Genomic DNA, 19,541 nt, shown 5'->3' with positions numbered 1-19,541 from the left:
TCTCCTAGGTCGGAAAGTAAATATGGAAATACTAGATTCATTAGATAATGAGAATGTACGTAACGAGTCAGGACGGCGTCGAGTCGTGTCCGGATCGAATGTTTGTACAGAATGCTGCCTTCTGAGATTCTCTAATGTGCCTGATTTATTGACAAAAAAAAAAAATTTCAAGGCAGCTTCTATCCATCCATCACTGTCCAGATATCCCACAATCCTCATTGTGTCAACTAAGGTGCAGGAGACAGTCTTCAAACAACTAACGTAGAAGAACCGTGCACGGTGGAACGAGAGCAGTTTGTGTAAGATTTCATGTCTGTTGATAAGTAGCCGGTGTAGTCATGGAATATTCGTTAATGGTTTCCCAGAGGTATTATTATTCAGTCTAGTCTAACAGAATTCTTAGCGTATGTTGGCCATGTTGTGATGCATTGCTGCCTTCAAAGGGTGTCGCAAAACACTTCGTTACAGAGAACTTTGATATTGAGGCACTGTATCAAACTGTTAGGGTTACATTTACATTTATGGCATTTGGCAGACGCTCTTATCCATTTATCTCATTTATACAACCGGGCAATTGAGGGTTAAGAGCCCAACAGTGGAAGCTTGGCAGTGCTGGGACTTGAACTCCTGACCTTCTGATCAGTAACCCTTTAACCTCTGAGCCTCCACTGCCCCAGCTAGGATTCAGCTAGGCTTAACTGAAGCATTGACGAACCCTAAACCTGTTTGAAATGATGAGAATCCGTAACATAAAACACATTCAAAAAAAAAAAAAAGAAGAAGAAATTGTTAATTTTTTTTACAACAAGCAAAAAGTGCTGCTATTGAAAGATTTATCTGATTGGTTGAGCATTTTTCTGTTCTGATTGGTCAGAAGTGGGCCTTCATGAACAGTTGCACAGTTTGCTTGGCTGATGCAGACATAGTTTTAAAAAAAAAACAAACACAAATTCGTGGATTGATTTGTACAGTCTGTGTGAGAAATGTTTCCGAAATCCACATTTCATACACACACACCGTGTCGCGTAGATGAATCCCAGGTTTTGCGTGTTCCAAAATTATGTGTGAGCTAATTTTTTTTATTTTTTTTATTGAGAAGCAAATTCTTTGTGAGTACTATTTGTATTTGTGGAACAAAAACACCCCCATAAACAGTAGGTGGAAACCTGCGACATGAAACGTCGTTTAACTCGGTGTTCTTTGCTGTTTCCCTCGTCTCTCAGTTCAAGTACCAGGACCCGCTCCCAACTTCCAAGCCGTGGTCCAGACCTCCTCTTCAGTCAGCCTGAGCTGGGACAAACCACTGACTGGCAACGGCGACATCCAGAACTATAAAGTATACTACATGGAGAAAAGCCTGGGCAATGAGAAGGTAGTTCTTCACAGAGATTGCGGTCACTGAATGTCTCTCTTTAAATCTGTAAATGGAGTGTTATAGTGGATGGAGAGTCTTCCAGGACTGCAGTTTAACATCTCTGCTTTTCCTGCCTCCTCGGATATCTCTGATTGAGATATATATATATATATATATATATATATATCTCTGATTGAGATATATATATATATATATATATATATATACACATATATACACATATATATGCATGCTGTGATATGATATCATGTGTCTCTACTGCTCTCCTCTAGGACATTGAGGTTAGTGGACTGTCCTACACCATGTCTGGGCTGAAGAAGTTCACAGAGTACAACTTCCGAGTCGTGGCCCACAACAAGCACGGACCTGGAGTCTCTACAGAAGATGTGTCAGTGCGGACTTACTCAGATGGTAAGAAGAACTTTTTTTTTTCTTCGTTAAACGGTTTATGTAGCCATAAAACAAGTTGACAATGCTCGCAGCTTGATTAATCCAGGTCATATTTAGAAGCATAATCAAATAGAAATAAGAAAAATAAAAAAGCGAGTGTGGTTTATCCGAGTACAGCTTTATATAATTTATTGTATTTGCATCCCTTAATAATACTTAATGCAAGATGTAGGGAATGTATTTGTGACATTAGCTGGCTAGCTAATTTATTCATTTAGTAAGGGATAATCCACGGCTAGGTGTGCATGATACGATCGTAATGCACGGCGTGGAGGAAGAGAACTTCCGGTTGCCTCCGTGGAGTCTAGTGAGATAGATTGTGCATGTGGGAATTACCTGCGTCTGTGCCGCATCTCTTACTAATAATGAAGCTGTGAGTTTAACTGTACGTTACTATGGTTACCAGTGTTTATAGGCAGTGCATTAATTTAGGATAAAGGATAAAAATAACAAAGGTCTGGGGTAACCGCAACGTAATTATTAGAAATAAGAGACCACAATCCACACTCCTGTTTACTGTTGTCTCACAAGTCCGTGATTGCTCAGCTCACCTAGATGAACTCTGCGCGAAGCAAAATGAAACGTTTCTAGAAGCGAATGCGTCTTTCTGGCTTTTTTCATCAGACATCATGCCACTGGATGGCCTTTTTCTTGGTTTTTTTTGCTGTTACAGGAAATGAATTAAGGGCGAGGTGGTGCGATGCTAAAGGGTTTTTTTTTTTCTTCATGGCTTTGTTTACACTTCTCGTGTGTTAAATACTCTAATACGTCACTGCACATTTTTTTTGAAGCCATAGATACAGATCTGGCCTAGAATACACTAAATTGACTTGCTTTCATTTATTTTTGCAGTCCATGTAGACCACAAGTTTCCACCCCTGAGTGTTACAACCTTTTAAAGATCATACCTCCAGTTCTGGACAGATTTTACCGTTTGAGAAACATTACAAAACTACTCTTTCATGTATTTATTGTAAAACTCATGCTCATCCCTGCTACACTGACATGTTGCTTGATATAGACTTTCAAATCTATGCGTTTGTTGGAAATTTAACCCCCTACCCTTTTTTGTTTTCCTTCCAGTCCCCAGTGCAGCACCCCAGAACATGACTGTGGAGGTGCTAAACTCAAAGGTAAGCAGGTCCCAGCTGGCTAAAAATCGTGAGCTGAATAACGCCTCGCGGGCTAAACATGCGCTGGGTGAAGCGCACACTGCGTCCGTTCCTGCCTCTCATCTGTTAGTGCGTTCTAACTGCATCGAGCAGCACATCTGCGCTCGACTACAGGGCTGTCACAACGCCTTAGTCTCTCAATCACTCTTCCTCCGTTCTCCGCTCCTCCTCCCCGCAAGCTGTTTATACGGACAATTGATATTTTCTTAGCGTGCATGGAGAATCGGTCCCTTCCTGTCCCTTCCGGAGTAGTTTAAAAGTCTGTTTGAGATTCGGCTTGCGTACGGACGAGTCGCCGGAGTATCTCTCCAAGCCATGAAGTCTGTTCACTTATTTGAAGTCTGTTTGCGGACACATGCATTCGCATGGGTGAGGAAGTAACGCTGCGTTTTTCACCGCAAACGCCCAGTGAAGCACCGCTCTCTGCTCTTCCCTCTGCTACTTTACAAGTTAATTAATTCAAACTAGTTTTGTAGAGCGAAAAAGGAAGAAGAAAAAATGCAGTGAGTTAAATTGAAACATGTAGAAAATGAGAATAAGGTAATTGCACGCTTAGTGGAAATTTAATTTGGATTATTCCTCCGGACTGTGAACACAAGGCCGTGGGCGCGTACCATTAATTAACTCCCCTCCCATGCTGGGTTTCCCATCTTCCCTACCTCGAGTTTACCCAGCATGCAATGCTGGAAGCAGCCTGTCTCCATCACCGGGCAGCAGAGCTCTCTTCTCTCTGTTGCCTGCTCCTCCTGGCTCTGTATATTATTCATGGACTCGGTGTGAGCCAGCCTCCACTTCCCCTCTAATGCCCTTTGTGATGAAACTTTCAGGAAATAAACATGCAGAGAAAGTGCACACTGTTTAACGGCCACCTCAGGGGCATACTGGCTTAGGTATTAGCTCACGCTCAGAGTATAATATACAGTGATATACTGGAGATTTATGTGATGATTTTTTTTTAAAAAACGAATGTGAATGTGCAGAGCCTCATGGTGCGATGGCAGCCCCCTCCAGCTGACGCTCAGAACGGAGAGATCATAGACTACAAGATTCGCTACAAGAAAGGCACGAGGAAGAGTGAACCTTTGGAGATCACCACAGGAAACCAGCTCAGCAAGCTCATAGATGGTAAACGCTTTCACTCATGCCGTGTCCCGGTCTTTTGATTTTGATCACCAGTGCGTTTGATCTCCTTGGTTTGGTTCGTCTAAGGCAGTCTTTGTCTGCCATCCCTTGTGAGAACACATTTCCAGCCTGATTCAGTTCAACTGCGCGAGGTGAATCAAACATGGAAGCTAAGCTGACACGAGTGATGCCGAAACGAGTCCCACGGGAGAACGTTTGCAGTCAGAAACGCAAAAACGTCCTAAAAATGGACACGGTGTCCTAAAACTATCGAATTCTTCATTCCGATTGGTCAGAAAGTGCGATTATGACAGGAGTCCAGCTGTAATTTAAAGCACAGGTGTTTATATTAATGTACTTTACTGTTCAATTCAATTCAGATGTATTTGTATAGCGCTTTTAACAGTGGACATTATAACAAAGCCACACTGCAGTTGTATATCTGTAATATTCTGTGTCTCAGATGTTAACGCCCATACTCTCTAGGAGTTCTACTTTTGCTAATTGAATCCTGCTGATTGTCCCTAATTGATAATCTACTAAGAAAAGGGTGAATGTTTGTTGCGATGTGAGCACTGAAGGAGTCATCGTGCTGAAACGTCTGCTCGTGCTGGTCTTTGCACCATGTAGTTTATAAAATAAATACAATTTTTGCTAGACTTTTTAATTTTATTTATTTATTTATTTTTAAAGTCTTCTCACTGAGACCACTGTACATAAGTGTGCGAGATAACTCTTAAAGCTCCGCTTCTGCCCTTGCGTTTGAGTGGAGGTAGATTCTACTTCGGGAATCCTCCTTGGGGCAGGAAATTTAAATACAAGCACATACATGTGATAATAATAATGTTTCAAACAAACAAACGATGGCATTAAATTCATACGCATGCATATGTTTACGCATCATGCAGCGACCGGCAACAAGCAAAATATACGCTTACCGTGCATTCCCGATCATGTTCGGGCCAAAGATGATGGCATGTTTGTCAGTTCAAAGCGAGCCGCAGAGCCTCAGGTGGAGGACGTTCTCCTTCAGCGGCTGCCGGAAGTGCTCCGGGGAGAGCAACAGCTCTTCGGCATTTAGTGTTCAAACGCTGCCGAAGCAGACGCTTATTAACATTTAAAAGCAATTACAAGCGCTACGCGTTATTTAAAGACCGCATGCGGGCCGCCGTGCCTTTTTAATTCCAAAACAGACCCAAGGCACAAACCAGATTGCTGATATTTCTGAGATTATAGACAGCTGAAGTGCTTTTCCTCTTTACGTCGCTGTTCGAGTGATATGTGTAGGCAGTATAACCTGCCAAGTTGTGTTTCTGTGCAGCACAGCGCCAGCTGAGGATTAGATTTATCCATATTTTTAAGGGACATTGAGCCTCATTTATCAACCTATATATGAACAAATGTATTCGTAAGTACTTTACAGGAGCGTTAGCATAATTAGCCAAATGTTCCATAATTCCACAAGTAAGTCTAGCCGATCAATTCAGACAAAAGTAATGGCGGTCTATAAAAGGAGGACGTGTCAGACGAGCTGCAGTGGCTGAGTGCGTTAGTGGAGGATTTAGTACACTCCTTATTACTTTCATGATTGACTCGTTGCTTTGAATAACTCGTTATGAGTTGTGCCTTTTATGGAGTTTTGTGGGCATCACTAAATGTCCATTCGCTGTGCCGTAAACACGCTCGGTAATTTACCGATTGTAGGCATTGATCAACATCCACACGTGAATACGTAAAACGTCAGTGTTGGAGAAACTACAGTTTTGCCTGCGAAAACCTTTATGGACAAAATAAACTGATAAATCAGCTCCATTGAGAATATCAGGATGCTCTTAGCAGGTGGACGTATTGATCTTGTCTAGGTTAATATTGTCCAGGTGAAGTATGGAGGTGATTTTGGTTGTTTTACCCAGAGGCTTGTGCCCTAAATTATTTCAGGAATAACAGCCTAGGCTCATTCATCTTAGCCCTCAGACAACATGCCTGAAGGGTTTTCCCCTCCCTTTTTATAAACCCCCAAAAGGCAATCTGTGCTTTTGTTTCCTGGCTTGATTTACAGCCGTAACTTCAGCTCAGACATGCTACAGTATACGTGATCATTTTTCCGGTGCTTTTCAGGGTTGCAGCGTGGCACAGAGTACTCTGTGCGCGTGTCAGCCATAACTGTGAACGGCTCAGGCCCCGCGACAGACTGGACCACCGCTGAGACCTTCGAGAGCGATTTGGACGGTAAAAACTGTAACTACACTGTTGCCATGCTCTTGCTACCAAAAACTCAAGCGTTTCATTTCTTAATGCGCTCCATGTGTGATATTTAGAGACCCGGGTCCCCGATGTGCCTGGTTCTTTACATGTCCGGCCGCTGGTGAACAGCATCGTGGTGAGCTGGTCTCCACCAGAGAACCAGGACATTGTGGTTAGAGGTTACATCATAGGCTATGGAATCGGGAACCCTCATAGCCAAACGATCAAAGTTGACTACAAACAAAGATATTACAACATCGAGAACCTTGGTGAGCCAATATTCTAGTCATTATTATGTTCAAATTATTTTGTGTTCCTTTCCTGCAGAAACACATTAAAGTATGTTTATTTTGCCCATTATTCTCATTAACATGAGCAACTAAGTGACTGATTACATCTGAAAGCGTGTTACAGTCAATGTAATTTATGCTAGAAGCAGAGAAACATGGGACGGATGTTGGGAAGTGGGAGATCTCCCAGTAACCGAGGCCGTGCCTCGCTGTAATTAAATTTACTGGGGGGGAAGAAGAAAAAAAATCACACAAAGAAATTATGCATAATTGAAGCTCTCATAATTCACCTAATTACATGAGAAAGGGAATCAATAATAGTGTTTAAATATGCGCCCCCGCTACTTTGATGAATATGAGCGAGGGTCCCAGAGGAGCCGCTGGCTTGATTAGCTAAATGATTTCTCTCTCTGTGTTCGCCAGATCCCAGCTCGCACTACGTGATCACGCTGAAGGCTTACAACAACGTAGGTGAGGGCATCCCGGTGTACGAGAGTGCCCTCACGCGACCCCAGACAGGTAGACCAACACCAGCACCATCACTCTGACTCACATTGCTAATGTAGCTCTGAGCACACACATTTCAGTCCTGGTGCTGCTCCATGACTGATTTATTGCCTGATAATAGTGTTTTTGTTTTGTTGTTGATTTGTGGCAGTATGATTTATCATGTGATGACTGCAAAGCCAAACTAAGATGGACGCATCTCCACTATCTTTTAAAGTGTTTTTCTATCTAATTTATAACCACAGACAAGAATTTCAAGGTTTCCATGTACTGAGAGAAAAACAAGCCCTACAAAACACTACTATATAATACAAATTCAAAAGTACAGCTGTCTAACAATATGGCGTTGACATGAGATGGATATTTAAAAAAAAAAAAAAAAACACAAAAAAAACAACAACATTTGATGAAGTTTTATTCAGCATCACAATACTGAAATGATACAGTTTAAAAAAAAAAAAAAAAAAAAAAGTAACTAGAGTTGCATTTCTTGGAGTGGGCACTGAGTAGTTGCAATCGCCTGAAATAAAAAAAGAAAAGGAAAAAAAGAAAAGGAAATGCAAAGGACAGATAGGGGGAAACAGGAAGGGGAATGTAAAGAGGAAGATTGAAAGGAAATATAAGGAGGAAGAGGAAATGGGAATGTAAGGATGAAGCGAGAAAGTAAATCTAGGTAAGGAGGAAATGAAAGGGAGAGCAGTAAAGGAAGTGTAGAGCGAAAGAGGGAGAGGAAATGTAAGGATGGAGAGAGTAAGGAAATGAAAGGGAGAAGCAGGAAAGGAAATGTATGGAGAAAGATTGAAAAGAAATGTAAGGATGGAGAGAGAAAGGAAATGTAGAGAAGAAGATGGAAAGGAAATGTAAGGATGGAGAGAGAAAGGAAATGTAAGGATGATGAGGGAAAGGATAAGTAGGCAGAAAGAAAAGGAGAAAGAGGAAACTAGGAACAAGTGTAAACAGGGAGGGGAATTACTAAAAGGGAAGAAAAGAAAATGCACAAAGTAAGAAAAAGAAAGACAAATATTCCCTAAATCTTGCCGAAAAAACCTTCAAAGCAGAGTTTAAATAGTGTCTGCACATTAAGCTCCTGAATTAATTCTAGAAACGTGTTAGGGGAATAAAACATAGAAGGAAAAGACATCTAAAGAATAACAGTAGTTGCCTTGAAAACACTAATTCTGTTAATTATTAATAATTATAATAATAATAATTCTTCAACGTTTTGTGGCGTCGGTGCACCATAAGGCAGAAACTAAGAGATGTCCGTGTATACTCCGAGCGATGTCCGTGTATACTCCGAGCGATGTCCGTGTATACTCCGAGCGATGTCCGTGTATACTCCGAGCGATGTCCGTGTATACTCCGAGCGATGTCCGTGTATACTCCGAGCGATGTCCGTGTATACTCCGAGCGATGTCCGTGTATACTCCGAGCGATGTCCGAGTATATTCCGAGCGATGTCCGTGTATACTCCGAGCGATGTCCGTGTATACTCCGAGCGATGTCCGTGTATACTCCGAGCGATGTCCGTGTATACGCCGAGCGATGTCCGTGTATACTCCGAGCGATGTCCGAGTATACTCCGAGCGATGTGGGCCACTGGCTACACTTTGGGTAAAAAGTAGTGCTTCATTTACAAGGACCTTTAACTAATAAATTAATGGAAGTGTTTTTAAAAAAAAAATGTATTTCATATAAATATTTATCGAGTTCAACAGAAGTAAACCGGTTTCCCATTTCTTGTGCATAGAAACGTCATAATTCTGGTCACATACGCAACAGATGTGGGGAAAGCCGCTTAAGTATTTCTTTTAAAAAGGCTTTACTCTCACTGGCGTCTCATTAAAAAGCAGTAAAAGGATGAATTCAAAACATCAGCTCGATCATAATTCTTTTAACGTTTCTGCTACTTGCCAGCGTTCTCATTCTGACAATCCCGTGATTATGAGCTGCCAACCAAACCATTAGCACTTCAGGGACGGCTTTAAGCAGCTCTGTGTAATAAGAGTGTGTGCGCGAGGCAGAGGCAGAGCTTTGATTAACCACTTACTAATCCAATATGCAAGCTAGTCATAACTTTGTTGATTATTCATGATAGCAATATGCTTTGCGAGTAAAGGATGGCCGGGAAATGAGTAGCTGTTGTTCTGTCAGTGCTTCTGTTTTAGTATCGTGTGGGTCTGAGAAAAAGGTTCTTTTATTTTATTTCAGCAGTGTCTAGACAGGATTTACAGGACAGCGGGAAGCATTTCAGATTAAGAGGCAAGGTTTTTATCTCTGAGCACAGTGTCTGGATATGTCCTCGTGCTAAATATGTAAATGGCAGATATATTTAGCGAGCATTCAGACCCAAAACAAGAAAGGAAAACAGATTGGACGGCTGAGATTGAGAAGACACCCATGGTTTTCGCTCCCGGTCCACGCCTCTTCTTTCCCAGCATGCCGTGCTGTGCTGGGTCTGAGTCATGCCTTCGTTTCTCACTGAAACACGACGAGTTGCAGGGCGCTTCCAGGACCACCCGCTGTTCCCACTCTCACAGTCTTTCTTATCAGATACGATTTCTCTTCATGTTTTAGCGTCTGGGGATAGTTCAGATTTGAAGAGCAGCGTATGGAGATAATGAATCAGGCACAAGTTAAATGCACTAAGTAGCATTTATTTATTCATTTATTCATTTTAAAGGACCCCAGAATTAAAAGAAATAGATTTAAATAGCTCTCTAGCATCTATTGGGTGGCTGATTTTGACTATATACATTGTTTGGGTCAGATTTATGAACCCACTGGAAAAGTGACTTTTTATTTCATTGTTTTTATTATTTATGTTGAGACATTCAGAACGTGAGCTAAAATGTGCTAAAATAGCTTATTGGCTGAACCTGGCATGATACAGTATGCAAGATGATGGTACAGTATGGTACCTGGAAACTTTAAGACAAGCCTTGAACCTGTGTATCAGACTAGCTAGATAATGTTAGCTGTTTTGGTAGCACTCAAATCCCTTCGAGTATGATGCTGACTGTAATCCTGTGTGCCCTTCTGCACTGTTGGAATATTCACGATGAAATATTCTTTTTCTTTTTTTCACATCTTATATTAGTTTTCTAACCAGACTTTCACAGACATCTTTAGTTTTTCTCATTTGCTCCCCCGTCTCAGCTTGTCTTTTGATTAGGGTTAGCTAACCGTCTTGCTAACTTGGCTAGTGGTAGTGATAAACTACATTGTGATTGTTATGATCCATGTTGTTAAATAATATAAGTATGACAAATGTGAGCTGGATATTAGCTGGATAGGTACTTTGTTAATGAAAATGATGATTAAAAACAAGCAGAAATTGTGCTTGCAAGCTTTAAATTGATTCTACATCCTTGTTTTTATTATTATTATTATTATTGTTATTATTATTATTATTATTATTATTATTATTATTATTATTATTCAGATTTCTCAACAGTATATTTTTGCTAGGGTTTTAAAGCAACAACAAAACAGTGCCAAAAATGCTGACTCATCTGCTAACTGAAAAACTTTAGCAAGCTGTTTTCTAAGGTGTATAAAACTTAACAAAGCTAACTTGGCTAAAGTTGGTGATAAAACAGAGTCTTACAATTGTTAAGTTTTATATTTCTAACAGCAGTTTTGGCTGAGAGATCATGATAGACTCTAATACAAAACCCCCACTGTAACAAATTAAAGCTAGTTTACTAGCACTTAACTAGCTGGCTAGCTGATTTAGCGATTGGTATTGATTCTATCGTTAAACCGAAATTGCATATTTATAGAGCCTGGTGTTTATAGAGATGGCTGTAAGCTGTTTTAGTCGTTTTTAAGCATTAATCATTGATTATTTGTGGTTTAAAATGACATCATCTGGGGTACTCGTACAATTCCTGTCAGGTAGCTACCTCCTGCTAACACAGTGAGCTTTACAAATTAGTGTGCTCCATTACTGCAGAACTGTGTAAAGCAGCTCCACTGTTTTTCTCTCTGAGAATATTTATGCCATGAAGGACTCGAGCCAGCGACTTGTTTTTGTTTTTCCCTATCTTCATCGGGCAGCAATGTTTCCCCCCCTCCTACTAACCCAAGGAATGTTTGGCACCTGTGCTTTGGAAAACAGGTGGTTTACAGTGCGTTTTATTGTCAGGTGAGCGGCCACTGATTTAATAGCGTCAGATTTTTAACACGATCGTATTGTCCTGCTGTTGTTCGACCCTGTGTGTCTGTGACCTAGCAACAAGATTTGGAAAGATATAGTTAGATATATGGCGTGTGTGTATACGTATTACACTCCAGTGTGCTTGTTCCAGCTCTCAAGAGGCCTCTAAACTGCGTGTGCGTCACTGTGTGTGCTCCGTTTTCCTCCGTGGAAAAAGGTTCTTTATTGTGCAGTTGCACAATAAAGTGAAACCTTGAGCAGGACAAGGCCAGTGTTTTCATAGTTTAGGAGGATGTTGAGATACAGTGGTGTGATGTTTCTTATGTCTGTACAATATGAACGACATGTCAGCTCAGATTGCTTTGACTGAATGAAGAATGATTTTTTTTTTAAAAATGGCTGTGAATGGTGGTTATTGAATATCTAGCACTGCATTTGCTCATACATGTCTTTCTAAAGAGCGTTTTAAGAGTCATCCTGATGGTTCTCCTTCTACTTTTATTAATATAACTGCTAGTGAACTAAACTATTCTCCTCAACAGACCAGACCTTGGTCTTATAGAAATAGATGTACCCTTATGATTTGTGACGTCTCTCCTGATATCCTGTTCTAACAGAATGTTCTCTCTCTTTCTCCCTCCCAATCCTGCCTCCATGTTGGCTTCCCACACCCCCATTTTAACTCATTAACATGGTCCTGCCCCTTCATTGTGAACCCCTTCATTTGCCCCAATCTCCACTTTTCTTCTGTTCTTATTGTTCTTGGATTTCATTTTTATCCCTCCTATTTTTTTTTTTTTGCCATGGGACATTGTGTTAACGGCTTGCAGACCCCATAGACCCTGATGTTGATTTGTACGAACTTTTCCATCCTCCATACACTCCAGTACCAGACCCCATTCCCATGATGCCTCCCGTGGGTGTTCAGGCTTCGGTTCTGAGCCACGACACCATCAAAGTCACGTGGGCTGACAACTCGCTGCCCAAGAATCAGAAAATCACAGATGCACGCTACTACACAGTGCGCTGGAAGACCAACATACCAGCAAACACCAAGTTTAAGGTACAGTCCATCTAAATCAAAGGGTTTTGTGTAAGACTGCCAAAAATCTTTGTTTGAAAATGACCTAAACTGACAGTATAAAAGGCTTGGTTTTCGGTTTTGAATTTTAGTTTTGGCCAAGAATAGTCATGTGGAAAAAAATAAGTACACCCCATGGAATTATTTATTTATTTATTTTTATTTATTTATTTTTACATATTTGGACATGCTAACGTTTGATCCTCTGTGAAACAGTGCCTATTAATCAAGTTGATATGCTATAAAATGACAAAATTTACATTTTGTAGTAATTTTCACAATTTAAATTAACACACACAAAAAAAAACCCAGATAAGTCACATGGAAAAAGTAAGTACACCCCTACATTTATCACACCTTCAAATCCATAAAATTTGAATCAAGTGTTGAAGAATGGGTGTCAGGGATTAGAACCTGTTTAGGGAGTGAAGGTGGAACCGGTCTTATTATACCCCTCTCATATCTAGTGTCTGGTGATTCCTTTGTTATTGAGGTGTGTGGTGTCGTCAGGCCAAGAGTTCTGAAGAGTTAGTTCAGAAAAAAAGGTTGTGGATGTCTATGAGTCTGTCAAGGGATTTAAAAAGATCTCCAAATTATTTGAAATACATCATTCCACTGTACGGAAAATAATCTGAAAATGTAGCAGATTTCAAACGACTGGCAGTTTGTCCAGGACTGGCCGTCCCGGCAAATTCAGCCCAAGTGCAAACCGTCTGATGCAAAAAGAAGTCTCCAAGAATCACAAAATTTCATCACAGGATCACAGTGTCAAAGTGCATGCTTCTACAATCAGATAGAGATTGCACAAATTTGACCTGCATGGGAGGCGTGCAAGGAAAAAGCCTTTGCAAGATTACAGTTTGTCAATGAGCGCATAGGCAAAGACAAGGCCTTTTGGAATAATGCGTTCTGGACAGAAGAATCAAAGATAGAGTTGTTTGGCCACAGTAACAACAGACATGTTTGGTGCAGACCACTGACGGCTTTTCAGGAGAAGCACCTCATACCAACTGTGAAGCACGTGGGGGAAATGTTATGTTTGGGGTTGCTTCACTGTCTCAGGGACTGGACATCTTGCATTCATTGATTCAACTATGAATTCTGCATCGTATCAAAGAGTGCTTGATAATGTGAGGCCATCTGTCTGAAAGTTGAAGTTGAACCGAAATGTAACCTTTTATCTTTTGCATCTTAAGCACACGAGCAAATCCACTAAGGAATGGCTCAAAAATAAGAAATGGAGGGTTATGGAATGGCCTAGTCATAGCCCGGATTTAAATCCCATTGAAATGTTGTGGGGGGATTTGAAACTGGCAGAACATGGAAGAAAACCCTCAAACATCTTGCAGCTGAAAAAATATTGCATGGAAGAGCGGCCAAAAATTCCAGCAAGCCGATGACCGAGACCGGTGGACAATTATGCAAAACGCCTACAGGAAGTTATTTGTACTAAAGGGGGTAATACTAGCTTCTGAGGCCAAGGGTGTACTTACATCACATCTATTTGATATTTCTGTTGAATAAATGATTGAAAAAGCCAATGTTTCCTTGTGGTTTTGTTGAAGTATATCAACTTTATTAATAGGCCCTGTTTTAAATATGATACAAAGATGTCAAAAAAGCATGTGGTGTGCTTATTATTATTATTATTATTATTATTATTATTATTATTATTTTGTATTTGCTTTTAGGTAAAGTGACTGCAAAATTTCAGAATTCTTTTTTTTTCCTCTCTGGCATCTTTACTCATCTCTTGGACTTGTTTTTAGACGGCCAACACTACCAACCTGAGTCACATGGTGACGGGTCTGAAGCCCAACACTCTGTACGAGTTCTCCGTCATGGTCACTAAAGGCAGGAAAACTAGCACGTGGAGCATGACGGCTCATGGGACGACGTTAGAAGCCAGTAAGCCAGTCAGGCACATGCACGTTTCATCCATTTACCACCGATGTTAACTGCACAAATGACTCTCAGATTAGCACTAGATCTCTACATGCGATGGAACGCTGTTTGAACTCTTATTTTCATTCACTCTTGATTCAGAATCATTGATTATAATATTTTCCCCTCAGCGCCGAGTTCTGCCCCCAAAGACGTGACTGTGGTGAGTAAGGAGGGTCGTCCACGCACCATCATAGTCAACTGGCAGCCTCCTTCCGAAGCCAACGGCAAAATTACAGGTGCTAAAGCAAACCAATAATAACAGACCTCTCTCTTCATGCAACTAATCTGTAATCAGCGTAATCTGTAAACACGCCTCTCTGTTTCATTTCTATTTTTTCCCCCGCCTCTTTTACATTATCTACGATAGGCTACATCATCTACTACAGCACTGACGTCAATGCTGAGGTACACGACTGGGTGATTGAGCCGGTGGTGGGGAACCGACTCACCCATCAGATCCAGGAGTTGACCCTTGACACAACATACTACTTTAAAATCCAGGCTCGCAACTCCAAGGGCATGGGGCCCATGTCCGACGCAGTCCAGTTCCGCACGCTTAAAGGTATACGTATGAAGAAGAATGCCTTTAGAAGCAGACATAGTGTATTTACACATCATCGTACAGGACATACTATGAACAGTAGCAAGAATTCTTTAGAGATGTAGAAGAATTCATTGAACAAATGAAATACAAATAAGCATAAATAAATATATTCTCCTTTGTTCCATATGAAGCTATTTTAAACAGACACGAAAATCCAAATTGAAATGTAAATAATTAGCATAATTCATTCTTTGTAAAAAGCATCAGCTATTTTTGCATACTATTTAGAACAGTAGTATGCAAATGTCAGACAGTCCTAGTGGAACAAAACATCATTTTGAATTTCATATATATCGATATGAGGTGCCAACATTTACGCTTTAGCCGTAGCGTTTACGATCGTTTAACCTCTTGGAAAGTAATAACTTTGACTTCAGACGGTTAAAACACCTCGGGTATAAAAGTTTTATCTAAGTTTAGACATTTTTCTTGAAAGTAGACGCACAAAAGCCCTTCATACACTTCTAGATCTTCCAGATCTGGATCTGAGAGTATGTTCACAGGTGGGAATGTAAAATCAAACACAACTGTTTTAAATATAAATGTGAGAACGTACTAAAATAATCACCTCAAATTCATTAATTCTTAATGACATGAATGGAAAAAGTGTTTTTTTTTTTTTTTTTTTTTTTTTTAAAGCTTTATTTGGACCTGAATTAGAGCACAATGGTTTTCGGACTTCTTCGATTTTGATTAAAAAGCATGAATGCTGGATTATTAACCGATCGAACAGATAATTGCTTTTGGGCAGCATTTTTTTCCCCCTCTTATCTACAACTTCTCTTTGCTTGTCTCTCTTCCTCTGTGATAACGCACGCACACACACGGCCCGGCCCGTCTCTTATTTCACGGCACTTCCTCTAACCTTTCTGCTCTGTGTTCTCTCTCCTCTGGCCTGCTAGCTGAATCATCTGACAAAATGGCTAATGACCAAGGTAATTGCTCTTTCCTTCCTTATCTCTCCAACCGCTCGTTGATTCAGCCCTTTGTTTCTCCTCTCACGAGCTTTAAGGCATAGAATCAGATGCTGATGCTTATGTAGAAACCGGCCGATTAGCTCACCTAACGACCCTTAAAGTTTTCCTTCGCTGGTTTTATCCGGCAAGTGACACACATGCAAAGAACTCGATTTTTTTTCCGATCTTGTACAGATTTATGTGATTTGAGACGTGGAAAGGAAATGAGAGTTGTGGGGACTGAGAAGGATATCATGAGCTGGTCATGCTGATTAGTAGCTAGAGATTTGTTGGAAACCATGTGTGGAAACTTCTCACCTGTTTTTCCTCCGGTTTTTCGTTCAGCTTCTGGGATCCCCGGGAAACCAGGCCGAACAGCTACACTAGACCCTGGTATTGGTAAAGTCTCTTTATTTCCTTTTTAATCTGAGAGAAAGTATATGGTAGCCAATGATGCGGTTCATTATGAAGTGATAGACCTGTGCAAGGTAATATTAAAGGGGAAACACCACACTAAAGGGGTAGCCATTTGTATTGTCTAAGGCACAGAATCCTGGTCCAGGAGAACCCCTGGGTAACGATGGGCAAGGAGGAGGCGGGAACCGGCTGAACATAAATGTAAAGTTTAACAATAAACAGAACGTAAACTTAACACAAACGTAACTCGACAAAGCACGCATGCGGGCCTCTCTCTCTCTCCCGCTGATTAGACACCTCTGCGCCAGGCGTGCATCCACCCACCCACCCACCTACGTGGCCCCTCCCTCCTCCTCATCACACCCTGTCTTGCACATTTTAATGTTTTCCCTGGTCTAACACAGGTGTGTGAGGAGAGGGGAAAACCTAAAATATGCAGGACAGGGGGTTCTCCAGGACCAGGCATGAGAACCTGTGTAGGCATTATTGCAGGAACCAACTGTTTCTCCCAAGATTCTTTGTGCTGGTTTTCCTCTGGGGAAAAAAACAGCAGTGACGGTGATCTGTCTGGTGTAGGTTCCATTCTTTTATTGTGTATTCGTATGCTAGGACGGGAAAATCTGTGGAAGATCTCTAATGACACTCCGCTGATTTAAGCTGTTCTTTAGCCGATTTTCAACTGAAGCCTAGCTTCAGGTTTGAAACATGATGTGAAATTCCGCTCCAAACGGCTCTTACTTTACACCCCTACACTGTAAATGGTGTACTCTTCCGAGGCAATAGGGCAGTTATGTTCACGTCAGAGTGGACCGTATCCGCAGCCATAACTCAAGAAATGAATTCTTTTGTTTTCTTTCTAGTTTTTTTTAGTACACATGTTGATGTATAAAGTCTATATGAAAGATTACAGTGTGTTAACAGCAGTACTTGCGATGTATTTAAGGGAAATCAGGGATGCCTGGTAGCGAAAACCACATCCTGGTGATCGTCATCATCGTGTCCGTGGGAGGCTTCATCATCATCGCGTTGGTCGTGGGAGCCTTACTGTGCTCGCGCCGCTCCAACTCCCAGCAGAAAAAGTAAGTACAAGACTCATGGCAATCTGCAAGGGTGTATGTTAGGTCCTGGTTCATTCCACAGCTCCACAGTCTGGGCTGCAGGAAGCACATTTCATGCCCTTGACCGCTAAACGTTTTATTTCCGCTTCAGGAAACGGGCAGCCTGCAAGTCCACCAACGGCTCACACAAGTACAAAGGCAACTCTAAAGACCTCAAACCACCTGATCTTTGGATCCACCACGAACGCTTGGAGCTCAAACCTATCGATAAGTCACCTGAGCCCAATCCGGTCATGACGGACACCCCGATCCCACGTTCCTCCCAGGACATCACTCCTGTAGATACCACCATGGACCCGATCCTCCAGAGACGGAATTCGTACCGTGGTGAGACCTTCGTTCTGGCCCGTCTCCAGCCATGTGATGCTGCTTCATTCACTGCTTCTATCATTTTGGTTTTCTATCTCTGAAAACCTGCCTAAATGTGCTTAATAGCTTTTTATGTGTTGCCAGTGAGTTCTTTTTTGTTTTGTATCTTTTGATTTTTTTTTTCTTTCCCTGCAAAAATGCCCTTCGGCCAGTTTCAGGGTCTACCTTTAAAGTTCTTCTGTAAATGGTAATGTAGTGCCCCCTAGTGGAGGAAAGCAGCTTGCTTAAGCTGGGGAATTAGCAAACAGGCTGTGGTGATGCCTGGACAAGCCTGGCTCTCTGTCTCAAAGGCTTGGTCACTCTCTGGTTTGCAGGCCATGAGTCAGAGGACAGCATGTCTACACTGGCAGGTCGTCGGGGAATGAGGCCTAAAATGATGATGCCCTTTGATGCTCAGCCCCCTCAGCGTAAGTGCTCCTGGTCCTTCCTCCTTGGGACCCCTTTTTAAAATGTAGTTTTAGTTTTTAATCACACTATATTTCGAAGGGCTTTCGATTATGTACAATCGTCCTCATCTTGATTTTGCATAAGCTAAAACGTGTCTTTTTTTTGGTCAGTGTGGTTCTGTTTGCATGTGCTGTGTATCATTTATAAATAGTGCCACCCATGCTTTCATGGCTGTGTGTGTGTCAGTGTAAAAAACGTGGCCTCTCTGTTATTTGTGTCCATCCGCAGCCGTGATTAGTGCTCACCCCATCCATTCCCTTGATAACCATCACCACCATTATCACCTGGGCAGCCTGGCCTCCCCGACCCACAACTATCTGCAACACGCGAGCAGCCCGCGACCCCTCACCACCTCCATCTCTTATCTAGACAGGGCCGAGTCGCCAGGTGAGCCAGCAGCCCCCCCAGAGCGTATAGAAAAGACGCTACATCCACGAAGGAGCAGCTTGTGACGTCTTTTCTTACACTCTGGTGCTTTCGACTGGGTTCAGGAGAAAAAAAAAAGTAGGAGATCTCAATGCAGTTATGCTGTATATGTTTGGCGGGTGAGACGCACTGAGCTTTAAGGCCGGGCAAAATGACTATATGATATTGATTACGTGACAAATCATGTCACAGTACGACTTTCTGTGATCTCGTACATATTGTGACATCTTTTATAACTTTTTTTTTTATAACAAATGCAAACAAACTGGAATCAGTTGAATTGATGTTAAAATTATTTGTTTTACAAAATGTTAAATATATATATATATATATCTCCATTTAAAAAACGCTTTCTCTTTTTAAATAGTGAATAATTTATTTTGGTATACATTAAATGAAAGCAGATTTTGTATTACTAAAAATGTAACCTTGCTGGTCGTTTCTTATATTGTAATATATATTATATTCTGTAGAAAAGTCTTCAAGTACCGCCATATTTGTGTCATTTTGCCCACTTGTTAAAAGCCATATTTTCATACCGGTTGTATTATTTGACGTTGTAGTTTCATGAATGCTGAACAAGAATCTCTGAACTCATACTGGCCCTTGTTGGCACTTCATTAGCAAAACCTGTGCACAATTCTACCTTGTACTGTGGAGATGTTTTGTGGAATTGTGATGTGATATATCTTTGCCATATCTCCCATGCCTAATGCTTACACGTCCGGAATTGCATTTAAACACTAAATATTAGCATCACGGATATTGGTAAAGGAAATGGGTTGGTCATCCATTTGTAGAAGCAAAGCAGCAACTTTTGCCTGCACAGCTCTGCTTTGGTTAGATGTGTACTG

At 41.3% G+C, this 19,541-nt stretch overlaps 1 protein-coding gene across 8 annotated transcripts in view; it reads left to right on the top strand.

The window, feature by feature from the left end:
• neo1a (neogenin 1a) overlaps positions 1-19,541 on the top strand; it is a 147,235-nt gene that overhangs the window by 121,830 nt on the left and 5,864 nt on the right. For 3 of the 8 annotated variants that reach the window (XM_017478185.3, XM_017478192.3, XM_017478190.3), the window contains exons 10-26: positions 1,224-1,372; positions 1,648-1,786; positions 2,909-2,958; positions 3,978-4,122; positions 6,238-6,348; positions 6,438-6,632; positions 7,077-7,172; positions 12,153-12,385; positions 14,173-14,311; positions 14,479-14,586; positions 14,718-14,912; positions 15,857-15,889; positions 16,256-16,309; positions 17,271-17,406; positions 17,537-17,772; positions 18,129-18,221; positions 18,490-18,648. In XM_017478185.3, the coding sequence (XP_017333674.1) occupies positions 1,224-1,372; positions 1,648-1,786; positions 2,909-2,958; positions 3,978-4,122; positions 6,238-6,348; positions 6,438-6,632; positions 7,077-7,172; positions 12,153-12,385; positions 14,173-14,311; positions 14,479-14,586; positions 14,718-14,912; positions 15,857-15,889; positions 16,256-16,309; positions 17,271-17,406; positions 17,537-17,772; positions 18,129-18,221; positions 18,490-18,648 (2,271 nt within the window). The remainder of the gene's footprint in view (positions 1-1,223; positions 1,373-1,647; positions 1,787-2,908; positions 2,959-3,977; positions 4,123-6,237; positions 6,349-6,437; positions 6,633-7,076; positions 7,173-12,152; positions 12,386-14,172; positions 14,312-14,478; positions 14,587-14,717; positions 14,913-15,856; positions 15,890-16,255; positions 16,310-17,270; positions 17,407-17,536; positions 17,773-18,128; positions 18,222-18,489; positions 18,649-19,541) is intronic. The other 5 variants (XM_017478191.3, XM_017478186.3, XM_017478193.3 and 2 more) reach the window with 5 other exon arrangements.

The sequence above is a fragment of the Ictalurus punctatus genome, chromosome 10 (assembly GCF_001660625.3).
Source record: "Ictalurus punctatus breed USDA103 chromosome 10, Coco_2.0, whole genome shotgun sequence".
Taxonomy (NCBI): Eukaryota; Metazoa; Chordata; class Actinopteri; order Siluriformes; family Ictaluridae; genus Ictalurus; species Ictalurus punctatus.
The sequence above is the reverse complement of the archived record's forward strand: the minus strand, read 5'-3'. Positions and strand labels throughout refer to the sequence as shown.